Source organism: Mugil cephalus, chromosome 6 (genome assembly GCF_022458985.1).
Source record: "Mugil cephalus isolate CIBA_MC_2020 chromosome 6, CIBA_Mcephalus_1.1, whole genome shotgun sequence".
Taxonomy (NCBI): domain Eukaryota; kingdom Metazoa; phylum Chordata; class Actinopteri; order Mugiliformes; family Mugilidae; genus Mugil; species Mugil cephalus.
In genome coordinates, this window is record NC_061775.1 from 482,184 (window position 1) to 505,932 (window position 23,749).

The 23,749-nt window shown below is 40.9% G+C and overlaps 1 protein-coding gene across 1 annotated transcript in view; it reads right to left on the bottom strand.

The window, feature by feature from the left end:
- Nucleotides 1-4,152: 4,152 nt before the first annotated feature.
- Nucleotides 4,153-23,749, bottom strand: part of LOC125009669 (desmoglein-2-like) — a 50,260-nt gene continuing 30,663 nt past the window's right edge. Inside the window, exons 13-14 of the mRNA XM_047587819.1 lie at nt 8,828-9,145; nt 4,153-8,729 (exon numbers count right to left, since the gene is read on the bottom strand). Coding sequence (XP_047443775.1) covers nt 7,110-8,729; nt 8,828-9,145 — 1,938 coding nt within the window. The 3' untranslated portion in view covers nt 4,153-7,109. The remainder of the gene's footprint in view (nt 8,730-8,827; nt 9,146-23,749) is intronic.

Genomic DNA, 23,749 nt, shown 5'->3' on the forward strand with positions numbered 1-23,749 from the left:
CTTAAAGAGAACACATCAGCCATCTGTGAAATTTTCAGATCTACGACCAAACGTGAAGTGTGAAATTTCGGCAATTTTTTTTTTTTTTTTGAGAAAATGGCCTCTAAAGTTTTACATTGCAAAATCATGTATATTTTTATTGGGAACCACTATGTACCAAAACCATATCTCCTCAAATCCTTCAAAACATATCCTGTAATCATATCGGCATGTATAACATCAAAATATCAGATACATTTTTCAGTAAGTTAATTCAAGTGTCAAACATGGATGATGAGCCATTGCTGATAGGTGCAATCGTCTCCACCGTCGTCTCCTTTTACCAAAGACAATTTACGGCCGATGAACTCAGATGAACCTGACTTTCCCTCTCCTTTCCTTCATGGGTCTAATTTGAGCTGCAACTTTCTTCTTATACCACTTTCACATTGAAAATCCCGGGTCGTCATCGGCAAAAGTCCTGGGTCGGACGTCCCGTGAGCGCTGTGTGCCTGTTTTTTGTCCCTCATACTTCATCGCGTACATTGCAGATAACATTGCAGTTTGTTGATGACCTGAAGAACGGACCAATCAAACCCCAGCTCTGTTCACTCCACTAGCTCATGTGTGACTGCGAGATCCCCGGCTTTTTGCAGATGACACGGCAGTGGTCGGATGCATCAGCAACAGCAAGGAGTTTGGCTACAGACAAGAGGTGGAACACCTGTAAGGTTAGTGCAGAGAAAACAACCTCTGCATCAACGTGAAGAAGACGAAGGAGATTGTGGATTGTGACCATTGTGGACTTCCAACAGGGCAGTCGCCTACCCCTCTCCTTGCACATCGGAGGATCTGCGGTGGAAGTGGTCTGGAGTGTCCACCTGAGTGATGACCTGAGCTGGAGAAACAACACTTCCAGTCTGGTCAGGAATGCACACCACTTTACTTCCTCAGATGGCTGAGGCGTGCTGGTCTGGGGAGGTCAATCCTCATGTCTTTCTACAGGTGTGTGGTGGAGAGTGTCCTGTGCTCCTGCATCACTGTGTGGCATGACAGCTGCTCAGCTACAGAGGAGAAGAAGGCTCTACATAATAATAATAATAATAATAATGGATTGGATTTATATAGCACTTTTCAACACATGCCTGTTCCCAAAGCCCTTTTACAGAACCCATTATTCATTCATATACGTTCTCACTGGTGGTGGTAAGCTACTTTTGTAGCCACAGCTGCCCTGGGGCAGGCTGACAGAAGCGTGGCTGCCAATGTGCGCCGAACAGCCCCTCCGACCACCACCACATTCATACACATTCACACGGGGCAAGGAGGGTAAGGTGTCTTGCCCAAGGACACTACAGAGCGGGATTTGAACCGCCAACCCTCTGATCATTGGACGACTCGCTCACCACCTTAGCCACTGTCGCCCTAAATAGGGTGGTGAAGGCTGCACAAAGGACTGTTGGAGTCACTCTCTCCACAGCAGTGGACATTTACACCTCCAGATGCAGGAAGAGGGCAACTTGCATAAGGAAGGTATGTTTTTGTCCCCCTCCCGTCTGTCAAGACGCTGCAGAGTTTAAAGAGCAGGACCATCAGACTGAGGAACAGCTTCTACCCAAAAGCTGTAAGACTGTTAAACTCTGGTGGAGCTGTGTGATTGCACAACTAAATTGTTTTGTACATTTAATTCAATGCACAAACTTGAACAATTCATGCTGCTCTGCTACAGTTACTCATGCTGATTGTTGCCTTTTTATTTTATGTAAAAAGATAAGATGTTTGTTTATCTTATTTATTTAATCTGTTAGACACTGTTTACTAGTATCATATACTGTACTATGTCTATATTATAGTTACTTAGTATCTACATACAGTATTATAGTTACTATGGGTACAAATTTTCTGATATTGGATGTGAAATTGTTATATAGCAGGTAAAATAAGTATTGAATACATCACAATTTTTCATTGTAAACATACAGTCAGGTCCATAAATATTGGGACATCAACACAATGGATCACCAGTGTCTGGGGATGTTATGCTGCTATAGGCCTAGGCTAGGGGGATGATGCACTGAGGACATGTCCTCTCCTTTTTCTTCTCTGGCTCCTGTCCTCTAATATCTCATCTCATCTAATCTTCCGTACCGCTTAATCCTGCACTAGGGTCGCGGGGGTTCCTGGAGCCTATCCCAGCTGGCATTGGGCGAGAGGCGGGGTACACCCTGGACAAGTCGCCAGCCTATCGCAGGGCTGTCCTCTAATATGTTATAATTTTATTTTCTATCTCTTATAATTTATTTTCTATTACTAACCACTGTGTCTCACTCTCTCCCTTCCCTTCCCCTCCCCCTCCATCTTCTTGTGAGGGTCTCTGGTCTGGAGTGCTGAATATCTGACCTGTGGAGTTCTAAGCTACATCTGCTGCCGTGGCCTCCTCAACCAGCCCAGTCTTCATGGCCTGGAGTGCTGTGTATCAGACCTGTGGAGCCCCATAAACTACATCTGCCCCAGTCTTCATGGCCTCCTCCAGTTGTCCACTCCTACCTAGACGAACAATTCACCAACCTGCCTATGATTCCTGTTACACACACAAACTGTCTCATAGATCATCAGCTATGTATTAGATTCTACGTGTTTCCTTCAGCTTGATGTATGTATCTATGACAGAAGTTTGTTTATCTTGTTCCTCCTATTCTTCTTTTCTCTCTATCCTCTCTGTTTCTACTCAGCTGGCCTTCGGCAGATGGGTCCTCCATATGAGCTGGGAAAAGATCCAACTCAACATCCAGCTCATCACATATATCTGACCAACACTACTATTTCGAATTAGACTCTGATGCTGACACGGTGTAAACAATATCTTGCTTGTTTTGTTTCTATTTTTTTTATTATTATTATTTGTTTTGTTCCTGAACCAACCTTCCAACTGTAATGATGATGCATTTTAAATCCATGTAAATTAATGTTTCAGATGATTGAGTTGCGTCCGTTTTGTTTTTTGTTCGTTTGTTTCAATTTTTATTCTCCTATTGCTTTTTTGTTGTGATTAATTTGTAATCAAATCAATCAGCAATGGAAATGTAGCTTTTTTGTCTCCTCTCCTTCCCCAACACCCACTGTTTCTTCCTGTTGAATCTACCAGAGTGTCTATCACCTCACAGGACAGATATGTAAATGCACAGACATGGGAAAACAACAGGCGTCGACCTTACTTCAAGTCGACAGCAACAATGGTGACTGTGCTAGCTCCTGTTCAAGTGTACAGTCCTGATTGCCTTTGTAACAAAGGAGACTATACTGGTTCCTGTGTAGGCCCACCAGTTGATCACAGGGCCCCTTGAAGACCCCTGGAGGTGTTACTTGAGAGCTGGCATCCCTCCCATAAAGGTGGACCTTGCCAGAAGCTCAGGGTCTTTCTTCACAAACACCGGTTGTGTGTGCACTGACCTTTCTTTAAAGAAATGAAATCATTGTTGGCCAATTTAAACCAATAAAAAACGGTAGCCTACCATATATGCCAACCAGATTTTGAAGTCTGTCTAAAAGAACTGAGTGATCCACTGTGTCGTAGCAGTAAGATCACGTAGGACCAATATAGATTTTTTTTATTATAGATATTATATTATCAGCTTTGAAAAGTATGCCTGTCTTGCTTGTTTAATTGCCTTATTGTAGATGGTTTGTTTTTTTACAGAATATTTGAAAATTGACCACTAATTTGTTCTTCCTCCATATTATATGGTCTTGCTCTTATATAGCGCTTTCCTACTTACTCAAAGGTACTCAAAGCGCTTTTACAGTCAGAGACATATCCACCCATTCGCTCACACAACAACACACACATTCACACACCAGCGCCAGTTGCACTGGGAGCAACTGGGGGTTCAGTGTCTTGCTCAAGGACACTTCGGCATATGGCACACTTGGGGGATCAAAACGCTAACTCTCGGTTCATGGACAATCCGCTCTACCTACTGAGCCATAGCCGCCCCAATATATATATATATACAGTGTTATCTTCATTTTAGATGTCAAAGGGGTTTTGTGGCTCCCAATGTTTTCTTTTCTGTGGGAAATGGGTCCAAATGGCTCTTTGAGTGTTGAAAGTCGCCGACCCAACCTTATGTTTGAACATAAGCATCCAATTACAATAAATGAAATAATAAATGATGACAGATGATATATAACGAGATGATTTTATTTTAACTTCAAAGTTATACAGCAACCACTTCCTCATCATATCACCCTTAAAAAGAAAGCTAAAGAAAGCATAGTTAATTAGTTCAGTACTGACATGTAAAACTAGCCCTTACCCAAACGTCACAAGGGAGAAAATTTGACAAATCAGTCAATCGATCGATGTATCATTTAGTAAAACTTCAAGTGTGAAATTGGTTTTACATTCATAGATATTATATTCAAATCATGTTTGAAAAACATAATTGGAAACATAATGGGAAAAGTTATATTTTCATAGTTAACCAAAAATGTATCACCTGCTCAGAAACTAGTCAAACTTATCTAGTCTACAATAATTAAAAAAATCAATAGCTAGATATTAACAGATATTAATTCATTGAAAAAGAATCATTTGTTGCAGCCATTTATAAAACCCACACAGCACATCAAGTGTACATAAGACAGTATACAGAACATTTGACAGATTTCTAAAAGAGATGACAGTAGTCCTCTTTTAATTTCCATCGTATCTCAATTTTATACAAAGTCTATATACAGCTACTTGCTCTGATTTGACAGGTCTTTAACTACACCAAGTAATACCGGGCAGTAGCTGCAAAAGAGTCAGAAATACATATTATAATATGTTCAAAAACTATGAAAACAAATAAAAGATGTAAAAAACATGTTAGCAAATAGCCCCTACTTTTGCGTGTCCCTAAGAAAGCAGTAAGTAAGCAGTAGAAGGGCGGTAGCATTGAATTGTTCTTCCTGGGTTGATTGGTATCACTACTTACTTTCACTTATACAGCTGTCAAAATATAACCTGTCCTCTCATAGGGACTCAGCCTGGATAGAAATGAAAAAAAGACAATTGACACAAATAGGCTGTTATATGTCAATAGATAACCCAATATTAGAATTTTCTATGGAAAGCTGCAAAATGTCACATAGCCACATCAAGAGTAATGATGATGATGCGTCAATATGGCTCAATTCAAAGTTAAGAATAGCCAAAAAGTCTTTTTGTTGGCACCAGTGGGCCAACAAAAGCACCAGTAAGGCAGGCATATTACATTTAAAGGATCTGTATGACAATGCTCACATGGTCACCTTTGAATATCTTAAACAAAAAATTTTGTCACTGTCTTCAACACCCAATACTCATCCCTAGAGTGACCTCTGTTGCCATATATATACACATATATACATATATATATATATTGAATGAACCCTGAATATATTGAATGAAACTTTGAATATATTGAATGAAACCTTGTATTCTGCCCCGCTACCACAGCTCGGACAACAGATCCCAAGAAAAACTCTGTACTTGACTCAGAGGATACACTTGAGAAACACTGTAAAACAAAATGTACAAATTACAAATGTACACATTTCAGACTGTCCGTGAATGTGTATAGTACGAGCAGGTATGTGGTTGGATGAAAAAGCGTGGGGGCAGGGGTGAGTGTGAGGGGATTGAGACCAGTGTGTGCAAGTGGGTGAGAGAGAAGAGGGAGACATGAAGGTAGTGAAATGTTTTTTGTTTTTTTTTTTGCCGTGGTTGTGGCCGACAGCAACCAGTTCTGTTCCGACAAATAAAAGGGAATATTTCTGATCACTTTGTGTCATCCTTTAACATCCAATCAGACATTACAATGCTGTATGAAACTTTGCATTCTGTCCCTGCTACCACAGCAACAGGTCCCAAGAAAAACTAACTCTGTGCGTGTATGTATGTATTGTACTATAGCCCTACGTCTATTTACACTGTGGGGAAAAATAAATCTGTAACAGTTTGTTATAGTTTATACTAGTTATTGTCATTGACTGCTGTCTGTATATTGTCCTCCTGTGCAACAAGACATTTCAAGTTTCATTCCATATACGTCACATTTATAAAATATTAGAACACAGCTCTATTGAATAATCAATTCTGATCAATCGTTGGTCAATCACCAATATTCAATGGTGATTATTTCTAGACATAATTAAAAATTTATTTTGTGTCACATTATTAAATAATCACTCATTGTAAGCTGTGTTCTAAGCTGTATAATGTATAGTGTTGGGAGTTATTTTTACTGAAAAAATAACTCCCAAGAGAGGAATTATATATATTATATATATTATATAGGTTATTTTTTGTATAATCACAGACTTACTACACAATAACCTGACGTTTTCTTCTTCTTGTTGTTGTTATTGTTTTGGTTGTTGTTTAGCAATAACTTTAGCCCTGCTTTTTCATCTGTTGGAAATGAACTGAATGCTGTTGTCGCATCCAGGCCAGAGCACTTACTTCGGTTGCCACGTGTACGTATCTCTGTGATGACGTAGCTTGTAAAAGGGTCTACAGTGGAATCAAGTTATCCCAATTTATTTATTTGTCTATTTATTTATTTTTAATCTCTGGGTGGGACATATGGGGATGACGTCTTTATATACATACAAAAATATTACTACGTTGTATTAATTGTATTGTACTGATGAATATAGGAAAAGATCAATGATAATTATATCAATATCAATAATACCAAAAACATTTTTTCATTGGCACGCGATCTATCCACACTGCCTTCGCAATCTATCAGTCAATTGCAATCGACGTATTGGGCAACACTGGTATAGAGCATTTGAACCCTCTAGTTGTAGTAGTACTCTAGTAATACTAGGAATGGTCCTCCCCAATATGGACATCTGTTAGCTCATTCACATGATCTGATAGATTGACATAATATGGCAAAACATTTAAGCACTCAAGGTATAGCATTGGTATCACCCAGAATAGAGCAAATGTCCATTGCTTCCTCAGCTCACTGGTAAGAGTAGACATCTACACCATATTCTCCAAATCTGAGTGAAACTTCCCTGCTATAATATTTGAGTGACTACAGCTCCTTTTTGATTGAGGAGTTTCAAATTCTTCAGCATTCTCTTGTGCGTTAATGTGTTTTATTGTCAGATATATAAATTCTGTGCATTGTTTTGTTGGACGTTTTAGCTAACCAACTGGGCACAATTTTGTCTTTTATATCTCTTGGTTTCTGTACCACTGTGTCACACTGGTTCCCTGAAATCTGGAGTAGTATATCAGGCCTCTGCAATGATATTACCACCTCTCCCTCAAGATTTATAATGGTAAACTTTTCTGTTTGTATTGAATATTCTTGGGCATTGTCACTATCATCAAATGCCACTTCTATCACATCATCTTTGTAGGTGACCAGATTTTCTGAATGCTTTTCTTTAATAGTATTATCTTGCAATTTCACAACTGAACCATTATAATCCAGCTTCTTAAAAGCCCTGTCTTCATTTGGCGAATTTGCTTCAGTTCTTTCCTCTAATTGATGACTTCTGTGGAACTGGTTCATGCTCAACTGCTCAATTCCAGCTGTCCCAGTTCCAGGCTGTCTGCCTTTTGGCTTCTCTGCCATAACACATCCTATCCCCCTTCTTGGCTTCCCAATTCCAACTATTAAATCAGTCACTGGCTCTAATCCCATTTGTCCTGACTGCCCAACCCATCTTTGTCCCAACTGTCTATGTAGTACAGCCACTTCCCCCCTTTTTGTAATGACATGACTTGGCAGACTGCAATCCACACTCCCTTGGGCTGCCAAGTCATAAACCCCCTGAGGGGGAGCAGCCCCTTTTACCAGGACGACACCTCCTGGCAAAATGCCCTGAGATGAGCCTGTGTCTAACCCTTTTGCCTCCTCTGGAATGCTCTTATTCTTAAGTAACATATAATTACCATCAGTATTTGGTCTCATTATTTCCCAGCCCTCCACAGAGGCTGAGCTGTGAGACACAACTGAGCTATCACATAGCAAAACTGTGGGGTAAACCGAACTGGTAGGGCTAGCAGGGTATTTGGGGTGTTTGGGGCTCTCAGTGTCCTGGAGAAGTAACCCAGAAGGAAAGCTTTGAGGTCCACTGATTACAAGTCCAGAAGGACTCTGAGAACCGACTACATACAGGCCTGGAAAATTGCTTCCATGGGATCCATCTGTCAGCATAAGTGTGTTGTATTGTGGCTGAACTATATAGTGCATTGATGGCACGACAGCGCTGCTTGTGTAGTAAAGTGGCTGCTGCCTGAGTACAGTTTTCTGAGCTGGATAGGGCACTTGAGCAGCATAACTCGTGTTGGAGGACAGACTGATATTAGCAACCTTGGAGCAAGGAAGTGTTATGGATGGTATGGTAGTGCTTTCTGTGCTGACAGATGATTTGAAGGTGTTGATAGATGTCAATACTTCCTCAGTCTTCACACCAACATGCTTTGCCTCACTGGGCTTAATAAATGGCTCAACAATATCAACTGTGGTTTCGATAACACTTCCTGCTTTGTGTGTCAGGGAGGTTTTGGGTCTTTGTGTGGACTGGGAACAAATCTCAGCCAGAGTCTTAAACTTAGGGCCAAGATCATTAAGATAGTACAGGTCATCGTCAGAGTCCAGAAGGCTGCAGCAGCCCACTGAGCCGGCAGAAGAGCCCTGACCCTCGAAGTCATGTTCCAACAGGCCATCCTTCACTGGTACAGCACAAACTGATTTCTATTTGATGTAAAGAAAAAGAACAAATATTACTGCTGATAAACAGTCAACATAGGTAAGTATGTAAAAGATCATCAAATAATCTGCGTGTATAGTACCTGTGAGTAATAATCATTGAGAAAAACATCGGGGAAGGCTACGTCCTCATACAGAGATGCCATGTGGTGGATGACAAGTGGCTTCCCACTGAATGTAGCATTGTCTTTGCCGTGGTGGTAGGACAACCTTGAAAAGCTGCAGTACTTTTTAACCTCTGAGGTTTGGCAGGTCTCCTGAAATCTTTGCACTGATTCATTGTAGAATGACTGATGAGTTTCTGCAGGTGCTGAAACGATGGTGTTGAAGTTTGGTGCTGGTGCATTCTCAACTTTTCTTTGCATAGTCGGCATAATAGGGACACTTTGGAGTGGTAGCTCCTAAAAAATATTAAAAACAAAATAATATTAAATAACACAAATTATGATATAGACTTGGAAATGTGGATGTGTTAGCAAAACACACAAATGAATTTAAAATAATAATAAAATATTATTTTTTCTCTCCGCTGCACAATTAGTATTCTAGAATGTATAATATATTTACCCAGACACTATACTGCAGTTACACTACTTAAATTGCCATTGTTTTATCTGATCCATTTCAACTACAACTTACCTCCTCTAATATGTCTTAATATATCCAGAACATATATCAAATTTATAACATGGCTGTGAGATGCTGTAAGATGCTATAAGATGCTCGACAAGTACTGCTTTAAAAAGCAGTCAGATATATTTTTTACAGGCTCTCAAAAGCCAAAGAAAAGAGACGTAAATGGATCCCTGCACTTCGAAAAAAACAACTGGAATCCAGGCACTGAAACATGGTGTTGTGGTTCACATTTGTGTCAGTTAATATTAATTTATGCTGTATTTTTTTCCATGACGTTTTCTGATGAAAAGTTTTCCCATTACTCTCCCATAGCCAGATCAAGAACTATGTTGCGTGGAGCAACCGGAACCACCTACAACTCAACATCAGTAAGACTAAGGAGGTTGCGGTGGACTACAGGAGGAACCAAAGGAGACCTGTCATCATCCAGGATGAGGAGGTGGAGATTGTGGACTCGTACAAGTACCTTGGGGTCCACATCAACAATAAACTGGACTGGACACATAATACAGATGCCCTATACAGGAAAGGACAGAGCAGGATGTTCTTGGATTCATAGTGTCTGTAGTAGACTCCTCAAGACCTTCTACCAGTCTTCAGTTCCCAGCGAGCTCTTCTTTGCTGTAGTGTGCTGCTGGGGCAGTGCCAAGACTGGTGAGGTCAACGGACTCAACAAGCTGATGAGAAAAGCCCGCTCGGTGGTGGGATTGAACTTGGACTGTTTGGAAACAATAGCTTAGAGGAGGGTGAAGGACAAAATCAATATTGGAGTACTGAGTGCAATATTGGACAATCCTGTTCACCCTCTGCACGGCAAGCTGTGGCTGATGGTCAGCTCATTCAGCCAGCAGATCATCCCACCCTGATGTAGAACTGAATGCTTTAGATGCTCCTTTGTGCTCACTGCCATCAGTGCACTGTTTTATTTTATCAAGTCATACCTTAAGTTACTTCTTAAGTTACATTCTAGAGGGCTGTCAGATAAGTTTGGCAATGTTGTTGTTTTGGTTTAGTTACAGTAACCATTTCAGTTCCAACAATAAATGGAATATTTGTGTCTGGTTGGACACTACAGTATTGTATGACCTCTATAAAAAGCTGGATGTGTTCAACTTAATGCACCAGGGGCTTCATTTATCAACCATGTTTAAGCACAGATCTGTGCATAATGAGACATTCCGGCACAAACTATGGCATTTATCAATTTGTACTTGTGCTTAGAAAAGCGTGTAAATTCACGCACAACTCTGACCACACAAAATCTAGTGGTACAACAGTGGAACTACACATAGAACCCATTAAGACAGTCGCAGTGTTCAGCAGCATCTCAAACTTCACACGTTACCACATATTGCCGGTCTCTTATGAAAAAAAAAAAAAGCTCACTCAGTAATTAATGGACACTTTGAATAATTATCATGACAAGCTATAAAAGACAATCTGAAAAGAAAAGTTTAAGTATACTCCTATTGCTTATCTTGTATTAATGGAGGATTTTGGGAAATGTGCGTTTTCAGAGAAAGTTAATTAATATGATCTGTTCAACACCGCTTCCCCAAAAACATACGGCTTTGATTTAAAACTCTTACTCTCACTTTCATTTATTTTATTTTTTATTGTTGTTAGTGTTCTTATATTTGTACGTAGTCACTCAGGACTAACCCTATTTTTGTAGTACAGACAGTGTAATTTTATTCATTGTATTTAACCTCTTTTTTTTCCAAACTTAAATGAGAGTTGTGCTGGCTGCTGTTTTTTTAAAGTTGTAGCCTAGTAACTAGTATTGCTCAACTGAAATCAACATGACATGTTTGCACTAAAGATGGGGGAAAAAACAGTCAGGATTGCATTGTGATTTATTGTTAACCTGGCTGTAGTCTTGCGTCTAGAAGGTAGGAATCTGTTTCCTGTACCAGTTAATTTTACTGTAGTATACAGTGGGGGAAATAAGTATTTGATCCCCTGCTGAATTTGTAAGTTTGCCCACTTCCATAGAAATGATCAGACTCTGGTTTTTATGGTTGTTTACTGGTTATGGGTATAGACAGAATATCAGTCGAAAATGCATAAAAAACACACAATCTAAAAGTTATAAATTGTTATGTATTTTATTAAGGGAAATAAGTATTTGATCACCAAGCACAACACAAGTCAGTACTTTGTAGAGAAACCTTTGTTGGCAAGCACAGCGATGAGACGTTTCTTGTAGTTGGTCACCAGGTTTGCACACAGCGCAGGAGGGATTTTGGCCCATTCATCTTTACAGACAGTCTCTAAATCCTTCAAGTTTCTTGGCTGCCTCTTGGAAACTCGGAGCTTCAGCTCCCTCCACAGGTTTTCGATCGGGTTAAGGTCTGGAGACTGACTAGGCCACTCCATGACCTTAATATGCTTCTTCTTGAGCCACTCCTTTGTTGTCCTGGCAGTATGTTTTGGGTCATTGTCATGTTGGAAAACCCACCCACGAGGCATCTTCAGTGTTCTTGCTGAGGAAAGAAGGTTTTTGTCCAAGATGTTACAGTACATGGCTGCATTCATTGGCCCCATAATGCGGTGAAGTTGCCCTGTACCCTTTGCTAAAAAACAGCCCCAAAACATGATGTTTCCACCTCTATGCTTAACCGTGGGTATGGTGTTCTTTGGGTCATACTCACGTTTTTTCATCCTCCAAACACGGCGGGTCGAGTTAATGCCGAATAGCTCAACTTTGGTTTCGTCAGACCACAGCACTTTCTCCCAAGCCTTCTCTGAGTCATTTAGATGTTCACTGGCAAACTTAAGGCGGGCCTGTACATGTGCCTTCTTGAGCAGGGGGACCTTGCGGGCACTGCAAGAGTTCAATCCATAACGGCGCAGTGTGTTGCCAACTGTTTTCTTGGTGACGGAGGTCCCAACTGTTTCCAGATCATTAACAAGCTCCTGCCATGTTGTTTTAGGCTGCTCCCTCACCTTTCTCATCATCATCCTCACTCCATGAGGCGAGATTTTGCGGGGAGCTCCAGACCGAGGACAGTTGATGGTCCTTTTATGGGTCTTCCACTTGCGAATAATGGCACCAATAGTTGTCACCTTCTCACCAAGCCTTTTGCTGATGGTTTTGTAACCTATACCAGCCTTGTGCAGGTCTACAATCTTGTCCCTGACATCTTTTGACAGCTCTTTGGTCTTGCCCATGGTGCTGTAGAAGTTGGAATGTAAGAAACTGATTCTTAGAGCAGGTTTGCTTTATATACATGACGAGTTAAGATCAGGAGTATTGGTAATTAGTTGACTGAGCACAGCTGTGTGCCACATGCGCACCAGCCAATCTGTAGGAGCCTGAATTCTAAGTGAATTGTTGGGGATCAAATACTTATTTCCCTTAATAAAATACATAACAATTTATAACTTTTAGATTGTGTATTTTTTATGCATTTTCGATTGATATTCTGTCTATACCCATAACCAGTAAACAACCATAAAAACCAGAGTCTGATCATTTCTATGGAAGTGGGCAAACTTACAAATTCAGCAGGAGATCAAATACTTATTTCCCCCACTGTATTTGGCTCCGAAGCAGGTTTGAAGTGGAAACGTGTAATGCCTTTGTATGCATTTCCAGTTACCATCTGCTGTAGAGAAAATCAAATTAAGCTATAATAAAATGAACTGGAACAGCATGCCACCTTCTGAAATAGGACTACAGTTATTTATTTTTTTGGAAAAATGTGCTTGCCTGCAGAGTGGCTGCATGTTGCCAGTTGCTCCGCGAAGGATAACCTATTCAGGTTATTCTGAGTGTGTTAGTGGTTGTTTTTTGTCTGACTTTTTGTTGTTTTTCTGTGCCTTGTATCAGTCCAATGGTTTTTGTTTGTTTTGTTTTTTTGTTTGTTTTTTGTCTTTTTGTGCTGTTTTTGTTCTGTTTGTTCTGACTTTTTGTTTTTGGCTGTGTCGTTGGTTGTGGAGTTCGGTGGAGCGGCCGTTGTGTTCCCTTGGTGTGTTCCTGTTAGCGCTGTCCGTGTCCCCTGAGCTGCCTGGAGTGAGACCTGCTGGGGGTGCCAGGCTGGAGTTGGAGGTGGAGAAGCAGAGACGGAGGTTTGGGTCGGTGGTGCCGTCTGTCCTCAAGGGGAACGCAAGGCCTTTGGCGGCGGGATGGATGGACTGTGTGTGCTTGATGGGACCCAGAGGGAGTGTGTCATGAGAAGAGTTTTGGAGACCTGGTTCATAGGGCCATGGTACGTCTGTGCCTGGCTTCAGACTCTGCAGGCTCAGTGGCATTTACATCCTTCCCTCACCAGACAACTAGGAAACACCACTGACAAGAAACACTCAGCTACAAACTCAGCTGAGCTGAGATAAGTCTCTTTATAACGTGACGTCATTGAAGACAGATAGGATGGGCTTCTTCGGCACCGGCACTATGCAGGATGTTTTCCATAGCACTGGTATCCTTTCAAACTTTAAACTCAGGTTAAACAGGAATTGTAAGATGCCAGCCAGCTGTGATGCGCAAGTCTTCAGGGCCCAGCAGTTTACACATTCTTGGCCTACTGACTTGCCTTGTTTGATTTTCTCCAGCTGTGTTCTCACCTGGCCAGGAGTCACAGTCATAGGGCTTGGGGCATAGGGGTTTCCTCAGTGGGGGTGGGAGTTGGGGGTAGAGCAGAGGTAACAGGCAGTAAAGGGTCCATGGTGGATTGGCTGTCTGTGGGGGTGTAAAGACTGGTTTGGCGAGGGGTGAAGAGCCAGCAGAGGGTCCAGTGCGGAATCTATTAAAAAAGACATTCAGTTGACCCAGATACAGTTTATCTGGGCCACTTTCGTGCTGCTTGACTGCTTCCCTGTTGTTATTCTGCTAGAGTTTGGCCTCCAGCTTCCTCCTATAGGCATCCTTACGCTCCCTCAGTTTGACTTTGAATTGCCATGTATCCTCTTCAGCTCATCTTTATCTCCAGATCTGAAGGCCTGCTTCTTCTTGTTCAGCAGTGTCCTTCAGATGGTTGGTGATCCAGGGTTGTTGTTAGGATAATAGCGGACAATCCTAATAGGGATTACTGTATCTTTACAGAAGTTCATATATTTGATGATACAGTCCGTCATGCTGTCTATATTATTCACATGGGGCTGGCAGAACACATCCCAGTTGGTGGTCTCGAAGCAGTCGTACAAAACTTCACTAACCTCCTGACTCCAAATCCTAACTGTCCTTTAGGAGACAGGCTGTCTCTTTACTCCAGGAACATACACAGGTGTTAACAGGACCAGATTGTGAGCAGATCATCCCAGTGGGGGCAGGGCAGTGGAACTGTATGCATCTAAATTAGCATATAGTAGATCCAGGGTTCTACTTCCCTGTGTCTTACAATGAACAAACTGATGAAAAGTTGGCAAAACTGTGTCCAAGGTTTTGTGATTTAAATCCCCAGAAATGAAGAGCCTCCAGATTGTTGTGTGTCAACAGTGGAATGGATCGTGTCACATGCCACCGCCATGACCGCTGAGGGAGGGATTTAAACTCCAACAAAGATGTAAATAATATGTACAGTCATGCTCCTTCACAGTTATATGAATGGGACTGCACCATCTCTCATTCACACTCTGCTCAAGGTTTTTTCCTGTTAAAAGTTTGGATGTTTCAGGCTGTCTTAAGACAATTTGTATTGTTATTAATGGAATATAAATAATTCAATTGATTACCGGTGGCAGAGCCACAGGCCTGTAGTCGTTCAGCCCTGTAATGGAGGAGGTTTTCAACACAGGGATTATGGTAGCAGTTTTCAGGCGGGTGGGGGATGGTAGCTTGCTGTATGAATGATTAAAGATGTTAGTGAATACTGCAGCAAGCTGATAGGCACATGATTTAAGCACCCTTCCTTGTTTTCCATGCAGTCCTGTTGCTTCCCTTGTGTCTATGTCATGCAATATCCACAAGTACCTGATATTGTTGGAGGATGATGAGCTGATCTTGTTCTGATGGGGTTAACAGTATGCCCTCTGCCTGTGTGCCGTCCTCTTCAAAGGGAGGAAAAAAGGTGTTGGTCTAGTAGAGAGGGGTGTTGTGGCACTCCCTATAATTTGTCATGTTCTGAATGCCTTGCCATACTCACACTTTACATGCACGTTAAAAAAAAAAACGAATTATTGCCTTAATCGGACTATAACAGGAGATAAGTGCATGTAAACACGTTACTCTGATTAATATCTGAGTTCTCATTATCCGATTGAGACACCCAGATAATGCGATTGGAATCTGAGTTTTCAATCGGATAATGCGTGTGCGCATACTCCACAACCACTGCACTGGTGTGTGACCTGTAACAAAAATCTCCAAAAAAGCCAGAAGCTAAACACAGCCGCTAGAAGAACCCTCTGAGGGATAGCGCGGATCTTACCTGCACCAGAAGTAGCGCGAACATTACGTACGAGATTAAAAAATGTAGTATTATCCGTCTGGTTGTTGTTTGAAATGCCGGTCTGCCGTGTTAACAACTCTTGTTTATTATATCACGTAATAGGTCAACCGGAAATCGGGCCGTATTAACGCGGTGTTATCCCGCTGAAAAGACACGTATCGTCACTTAGTGTGGAAGAGGAGAACAGTTACTCGATTTTCTTGCGTTGCATTTAACTGGGACAAGGACTGTGGTGAGAAAGTCAAATTTTGAGCATAGCTCGATAAAGCTCTGCATGTAAACGCACTGATTGAGCGGAGGTTGTTTCCACTGAAGTTGGCCTCTGTCTTCTCCTTGTATTTTAACTTTGCAGCCTTGATGCTAGCTCTAACCTGTCAGCTCTAGCCTTCCCATAGGCCTCCCTGTCTCCTTCCTTCACTGCTGAAACTCCAGCCCACAGCAGAGCTCGACAGTGTTGAACCAGGGTTTGTTGTTAACAAATGGCAAGGTGTAGTCCTCTGTCTAATTGTTAAAAGATTTCTGGCACAATGTCCTCAAAACAGTCTTGCGAAGACAATGTTGCCTCCTCAGTCCCACACTGCACTGTTTTATATAATAGTTTTGATCTACATATGAGGGGCCTATAAACCGGTGTTAAAACAGGGATAGATGTACAAAGTATGGAGAGGGTTGGGCTTTACAAACTATGGGAGTGTTGGCAACTTAGTCAAGTGTTCTTCCTTTCCTTGTATTGATGTCTCTGTTTTTATAAAATTTGGGAAGCACCATCTTCAGATTGGCATGATTGAAGTCACCAGCTACAATAAAGAAGCCATCAGAGTGTTTGTTTTGTTGTTTGGTGATGCTATGGTGATAATATGTAGCATGTTTGCTACATTCGCATTAGCTCTAGGGACAATATACAGTCCCCTCCAAAAGTATTGGAGTAGCAAGGCAACTTACCTTGTTTTTGTTGTTCACTGAAGACATTTGGGTTTAAGATCAAAAGATGAGTTCATAATGTCAGCTTTTATTCCCTTGTATTTACATCTTGATGTGTTAAACAACTTGGGACATACCACCTTTGTTTGACCCCACCCATTTTCAAGTGAGCAAAACATTGGAACATGTGACTGACAGGTGTCTCTTGTTGACCAGTGTTGCCTTTAAGGTTGATTGTTTAAACATTAAATAGCTCTGTATGACTAGTCTACTTTTTGGCCTGGGTTGAAACCTATTAAGAATGCATTTCTTGTTAAAGAGGATAAACCAACATGAAGACCAGAGAGCTGTCTATGGGAGAAAAGCAAGCCCTTTTCAAGCTGAGAAAACAAGACAAATGTTGGGCATAGCACGCACAACAATTTGGAATGTCCTGAATAAGAAAGAAACTACTGGTGTACTGAGCAACAGATGTCGAACAGGTCGGCCAAGGAAAACAACAGTAGTTGAAATATTGTGAGAGCTGTGAAGAAAAATGCCAAAACATCAGTAAGTGACATCACCAATGACCTCCACAGTGCAGGGGTGAAGGTATCACAATCCACTATTCGAAGAAGACCCTGAGAGCAATATAGAAGAACAAGAAATATAGAGGCCATACCAAAAGATGCAAACCGCTCATCAGTAGCAGGAATCAGAAAGCCAGATTGAAATTTGGAAAGTATTACCGAGATGAGCAACAAACATTCTGGAACACAATCTTATGGACTGATGAGACCAAGATTAACCTCTACCAATGCGATGGAAAGGCCAAAGTGTGGAGAGAGAAAGGATCTGCTTATGATCCGAAGCATACAAGCTCATCTGTGAAGCACGGTGGAGGTAACGTCATGGCTTGGACGTGCATGGCCGCTACTGGAACAAGCTCATTAATATTTGTTGATGATGTAACTGATGATGGTAACAGCAGAATGAATTACGAAGTGTACAGAAACATTTTGTCTGACAATTTATGGAGAAATGCATCCAAACTAACTGGGAGGAATTTTATCATGCAGCAGGACAATGACCCAAAGCACACTGCCAACAAAACAAAAGACTTCATCAAGGGGAAAGAAGTGGAACCCAATTGAGCATGCATTTCACCTCCTGACGAGGGGACTGGAGGGAGAAACCCCCCGAAACAAACAAGAACTGAAAGAAGCTGCGGTAAAAGCCTGGAATAGTATCACAAATGAAGAATGCAACAGTTTGGCGATGTCGATGGGTCACAGGTTTGAGGCAGTCATTGCAAGCAAGGGTTATGCCACCAAATATTAAATGTTATTTATTTTAAGATTATTTGTTCCGTTACTTTTGCTCACCTAAAAATGCTGTGTTGTAATACAAATGGTAATATATCCTTAGTTGTTTAACACATCTAGATGTAAATACCAGGAAATAAAAGCTGACATTCTGAAATCTTGTCTCATACTCTTCTTTTGATCTTAAACCCAAATGTCTTCAGTTAACAACAAAAACAAAGGAACTTGCCTTTGCTGTTCCAATACTTTTGGAGGGGACTGTCCACAATAACAACAAACACAGCATTGGTTTCCCTGGGCAAATGGAAAGGTCTGCGCTTGAGTAAAAGAAAGGTCTGGACAACAGTGTCTCTCAATAATAACAGTGTCTGTACACCAACTGTTGTCCGTGTGATGCCCACTAAGGTGTTATCACATTTGTGGTAGTTTTTGTAATTTCATAATTGATGTTCTGAGTGTTTATTCAAGGGATAATCAACCTGTATTCACTAACATTGCACTAAAGTATTTTATGTACATACCAGGAGAAGTAATGTGTGTTCGTCAGCAGGGAGCAGTGTGGTGTTTACTTGGCCCCAGGGGCTTTACAACAATTTGGTTCGCTTTGCAGCTTTACTCTTTCTGCTGAGCGAGAGCACAGAACTTATATTTCATAAGTTAAAAATCTGTAGGCTCATGGATTTTCAGAAGAGTAAAGGACTTCAAAATTGAAACCGGAAACATGCACTTAAGAAGCATATGTGACTTGTAGTCTAAGTAACGCGTTACCCCCAAAAGTGCTGTCTACTACTGCTGTAATATATTACGTTGAGCCTGTAACGGAGTAATATAACACGTTACTAATTACATTTTAGTAATATTATTACAGTTATTGAGTTCAGTAACGCATTACAATCCAAGCTATCACAGAGGCGGAGGTTTCGAAAAAACAACACAGGCGAGACAGCCTTAAAAAAAGAGGAGGAGAAGAGGACGGTTTTAAATCAACAGAAGAAGACGGCAAGATGGCAACAACCAATTATACCACAAGTAGTTCCAACCAAGCAATCTGATTGGCCAATAAGACATTCAGAACGTGCTCAAATCAGCATTACAGCACGGCTGACTCATTACTAAAAATATTGCTCCGCCAAGTCTGTGGCAACATTGTATCCATCTCCATGGCAACACTAACTGTCAGAGCTGGAGCAGGAAACGGTTGAAAAATACGCTACAAAATGGATCGGTTTGATGCTAACAACATCTTTGTTATAACTTGGGCAATAAAAGCTCATTTATGCATTATTGATTTAGTTCAGTAAAGTCCGAGACCGTGTTAAAACATGAATGTCAGCTCATAGTTCACTCATCTGGGACTAGAAAATCATTTCTGTTGCTAGGTTGTTACTAAGGTTCGGATTATTTGCTGTAATGATGAACTGGAGGATGCGCTGCCTCTTTCTACAGTTGAGTCGCCGACGTTTCAAAAGCTTGTCAGCAAAATCCCCGTTCGATCAAGTGACAAGGTAAAAACAAATCTCTAATGATATAGTCCTATTGTTAAGGTATACAAACATTTCCACAGATAGTCAATTTAAGATGAGACACTACAGGTAGTGTTAGAGGTGATTCAATGATTAAAAATTGTTTTTTAATCATTGATGAGGAATGGCGCTGTGACCACAAACTCTCGCGAGACCGTGCGTACACGCAACATGGCGGCCTGCTGCTAGACACCTGCGTTACACCTGAGCATACATAAACTTTTCATTTATTTCATCTTCTTTTTTTTCTTTTTTTCATTTCTCACTCAATAAACCGGATTACGCCGCAGACCTGGAAAACCTCGATACAACCGACAACCGACTCTGCAACATGGGACGCTCTCAAAAAGCCAAAAAACCACGCACACCCGACTCACCAGCTTCACCCGTCTCTACTTCATCACCGACACAACCGTGCTGCACCGAGGTTAAAGACATGCTAATATCTATTGACAATAAACTCACCGGACTGGATGGCAGTGTGGCACTCATTGAAGTTCTCCACAAAGAATTTCAAAACCTCCGACACAGCCTGGAATACGCAACCACGATGTCTTCACAACTTTCCTCCGTCACCTCCCAACTCGCTACAGTCACCGCAGAAAATAAAACCATGAAAGAAACCATCCTGGACTTACCGATGCACAGCATGAGGGACAATTTGATTTTTACCGGCATTCCAGAACCACACAGAGACGAACCCGAAAAAACAATCAAGAACTTCATGATTAAACAACTACAACTTCCCACAGACACAGTCAACAACATCACCTTTCACCGCGTTCACCGTCTGGGACAAAAACACTCCAACACCACCCGACCCTGGCCCATCATCGCAAAATTCGAGCACTTCAAACAAAAAGAACTGGTCCAACGACAAGGCAGGCAACTCCAAGCAACGGACTACGGACTCAAAAACCAGTATTTAACAGAAATCAACCACAGACGCAAGCAGCTATTCCCCATCCGCAAGCAGATGATGAAGGGAGGTAAGCGAGCAGTCATAACAACGGACAAACTTTACATTGATGGGCAATTATTCAAAGATAAGGACATAACCCCCTGGCTTTTCTAAATCTCACCCTCCATCACACAACCATAAAACTTTTCATCAGACTCTGCAGTACCATCAAAGCCTCTTCCTCTCCCCCCCTCTCTCCTTCTACTTAAATGTTACACTTAAATAAAATAACCAGGGTCCAATTGTATTAAACATTACGCTAAAGTCTCACTGTAAAGTACCTACCATATGCTTTTTCTCACATTTACTTTCATGGTTTCTTTTGTCTTGTTTTTTTCCTCCTGTGTTGTTTATTGTTATCGTTGCTGTCTTTTTCTCTCTTTCCTTTTTGCTTCTACACACACACACGCACACACACACATGCTCACACACATTGACACGCTCATAGAGATGAATTTTAACAACTGTTTAAAAAAATATATATAACCCATGTTACTATGTTGCCTCAGCTAAAGTTTGTCACTTGGAATATCCGTGGAATTGGTTCTCAGGCAAAGAAAAACAAAATATTCAACCAGTTAATAAAGTTAAAAGCAGACATATGTTTACTACAGGAAACTCATCTCTCCAAAACAGACTATAACAAGCTACTATCACTGCAATTTAACCAAGTATTCTCAGCCCACTACAATACAAAGCAAAGAGGTGTAGCTATATTGATACATAACCAAATCTCATTCATTCACAACTCCGCTATTACTGACCCAGAAGGACGTTTCATTGTAATAAATATTACAATCAATAACAAACCACTAACAATCGGCAATATTTATGGACCAAATTCTGATAACCCATCCTTTTTCAATAACTTCTTCTCCTCCATTATCGCCAACTCAAATAGTCCCATAATAATAGGAGGAGACTTTAACACAGTCATTAACCCATCAATAGACAGAAGTAACACCACAAATAAACGCAACTGGCAATCCACAGACACAATAAAACAGTTCATGAGTGATATTGGTCTTGGCGATGATTGGCGTGTACAACACCCGTCCTCAAAACAATATTTGTTCTTTTCACCAGTTCACCAGTCATTTTCACGAATCGACTACTTCCTTACTAGTACTTCAATAATCCGACATATCATAGATTCCAACTTTCATCCTATAACCATCAGTGACCACGCACCAATAACATTCACATGGCAGAGACTCAGTCTACCCAACTCTAGCCCCAGATGGCGCTTCAACACATTGCTCCTCAGTAATCCAGATTTTGACAAGCTCATTAAATAGGAGTGGGCATCCTTCCTAGAAATAAATGATTCCCCAAAGTCATCTCCATCACTTCTATGGGAAACAGGTAAAGCAGTCTTAAGAGGTATCATCATTTCATTTTCCACTCACAACAAAAAGAAGAAACAGGAAGAAGAAACTAAACTGGAACAAAAAATCACACACCTTGAAAATATTATTATGAATAATCCAGCAGAAGATATACAGAGTGAGCTCAGGAAATACAAATCACAATTAAATGATATAATAAATAGGAAAACCAAATTCCTCATACACAGACTCCAACAAGAACAATTTCACCATAGCAATAAATCTGGAAAATACTTAGCAAACTTAATCAGAGCAAACAAAGAAAAAACGTCCATCAAGAACTCAGCAGGGAAGCCAACACAAGCACCACTGGAAATCAATAAAATCTTTAAAGACTTTTATACAAAACTATATTCATCTAAAATAAACCCTGCTCAAGACCAGGTCAACTCTTTTTTTTAATGATATCACTATACCACAACTTTCTCCCGATCAATCTGCCCTACTCAAAGATCCATTGACTACAGAAGAATTATTCCATGCTCTCAAATTCATGCATAACAACAAATCACCTGGACCAGATGCTGGACCCTGCTGAGTTCTATAAGCACTTCTGGCCCATTCTCGCCCCATTCTTCACAAGACTTATTATTGAAATAAAACAAACCGCAAAATTGCCACCAGCAATGAATACAGCCATAATTTCAGTGATTCTCAAACCCGGCAAAGACCCATCCCTACCCTCAAGCTACCGTCCAATTTCTCTCATAAACGCCGACATCAATATTATCACCAAAGCACTTGCATACAGACTGGAAAAAGTAATGCCATCCATAATCCATCCAGACCAGACCGGTTTCATTAAAGGCAGACACTCCTCCAACAACACACGCAGACTCTACAACATAATTGACTACTCCTCCAAGCACCAAGTACAAACCATCACTACCACACTAGATGCAGAAAAGGCACTTGACAGGGTTAACTGGTCAATTCTATCAACTATGTATAAATTTGGCTTTGGGGAATCATTTATTAACAGGATAAAAATTCTATATACAGCACCTTCAGCCACTGTTATCACCAATGGACTAACTTCACAACCTTTCACACTTCACAGGGGGACTAGGCAAGGATGCCCACTCTCCCTTCCTGTTTACAATATTCATTGAACCCCTAGCCACAGCCATACGCCAAAATTCCAACATCAAGGGAATTCAGCCACAGAACATACACCACAAAATCAGCCTTTATGCAGATGATATCTTACTTTTCTTACAAAACCCCCACATATCCCTTCAAGAGACAATTAAAACCATTGAATCATATTCTAACGTCTCTGAATACTCCATTAACTGGCAAAAATCCTCAGTTCTCCCACTATACAGCAACAGCGGGGGTATGGCAACCCAGACACTTCCCATTCCTATATGCACGAATCACATCACATATCTGGGTATTAACATTTCCCCCAGGCTGTCAGAGTTGCTTAGTCTAAATTACACACCATTACTTCAGAATCAGTATCAGACAGTCTCCTCCGCTGGATGAACTTACCACTTTCATTATAAGGCCGTATAGCACTGATTAAAATGAAAATACTTCCCAAAATAACTTATCTATTCACAATGATTCCGTCTCAACCCAGCACATCATGGTTTAAATCACTAGATTCATTTATAACAAAATTCTACTGGAAAAATAAAACATCAAGAATCAAACTCACAACCTTACAGAAACCAAAGACACATGAAGGACTTTCAGCACTAAACTTTAATAATTACTACCTGGCAAACCAACTAGAATACATCCTAAAATGGATCAACCTTCATCAATCAGACAGCACTTGGTTAGACATAGAACAGGCAACTTGCAATAACATCACTATCTCAGATCTCCCATTCCTCAGTCAGATGATCACACAGCATCAGTGTTTTAGA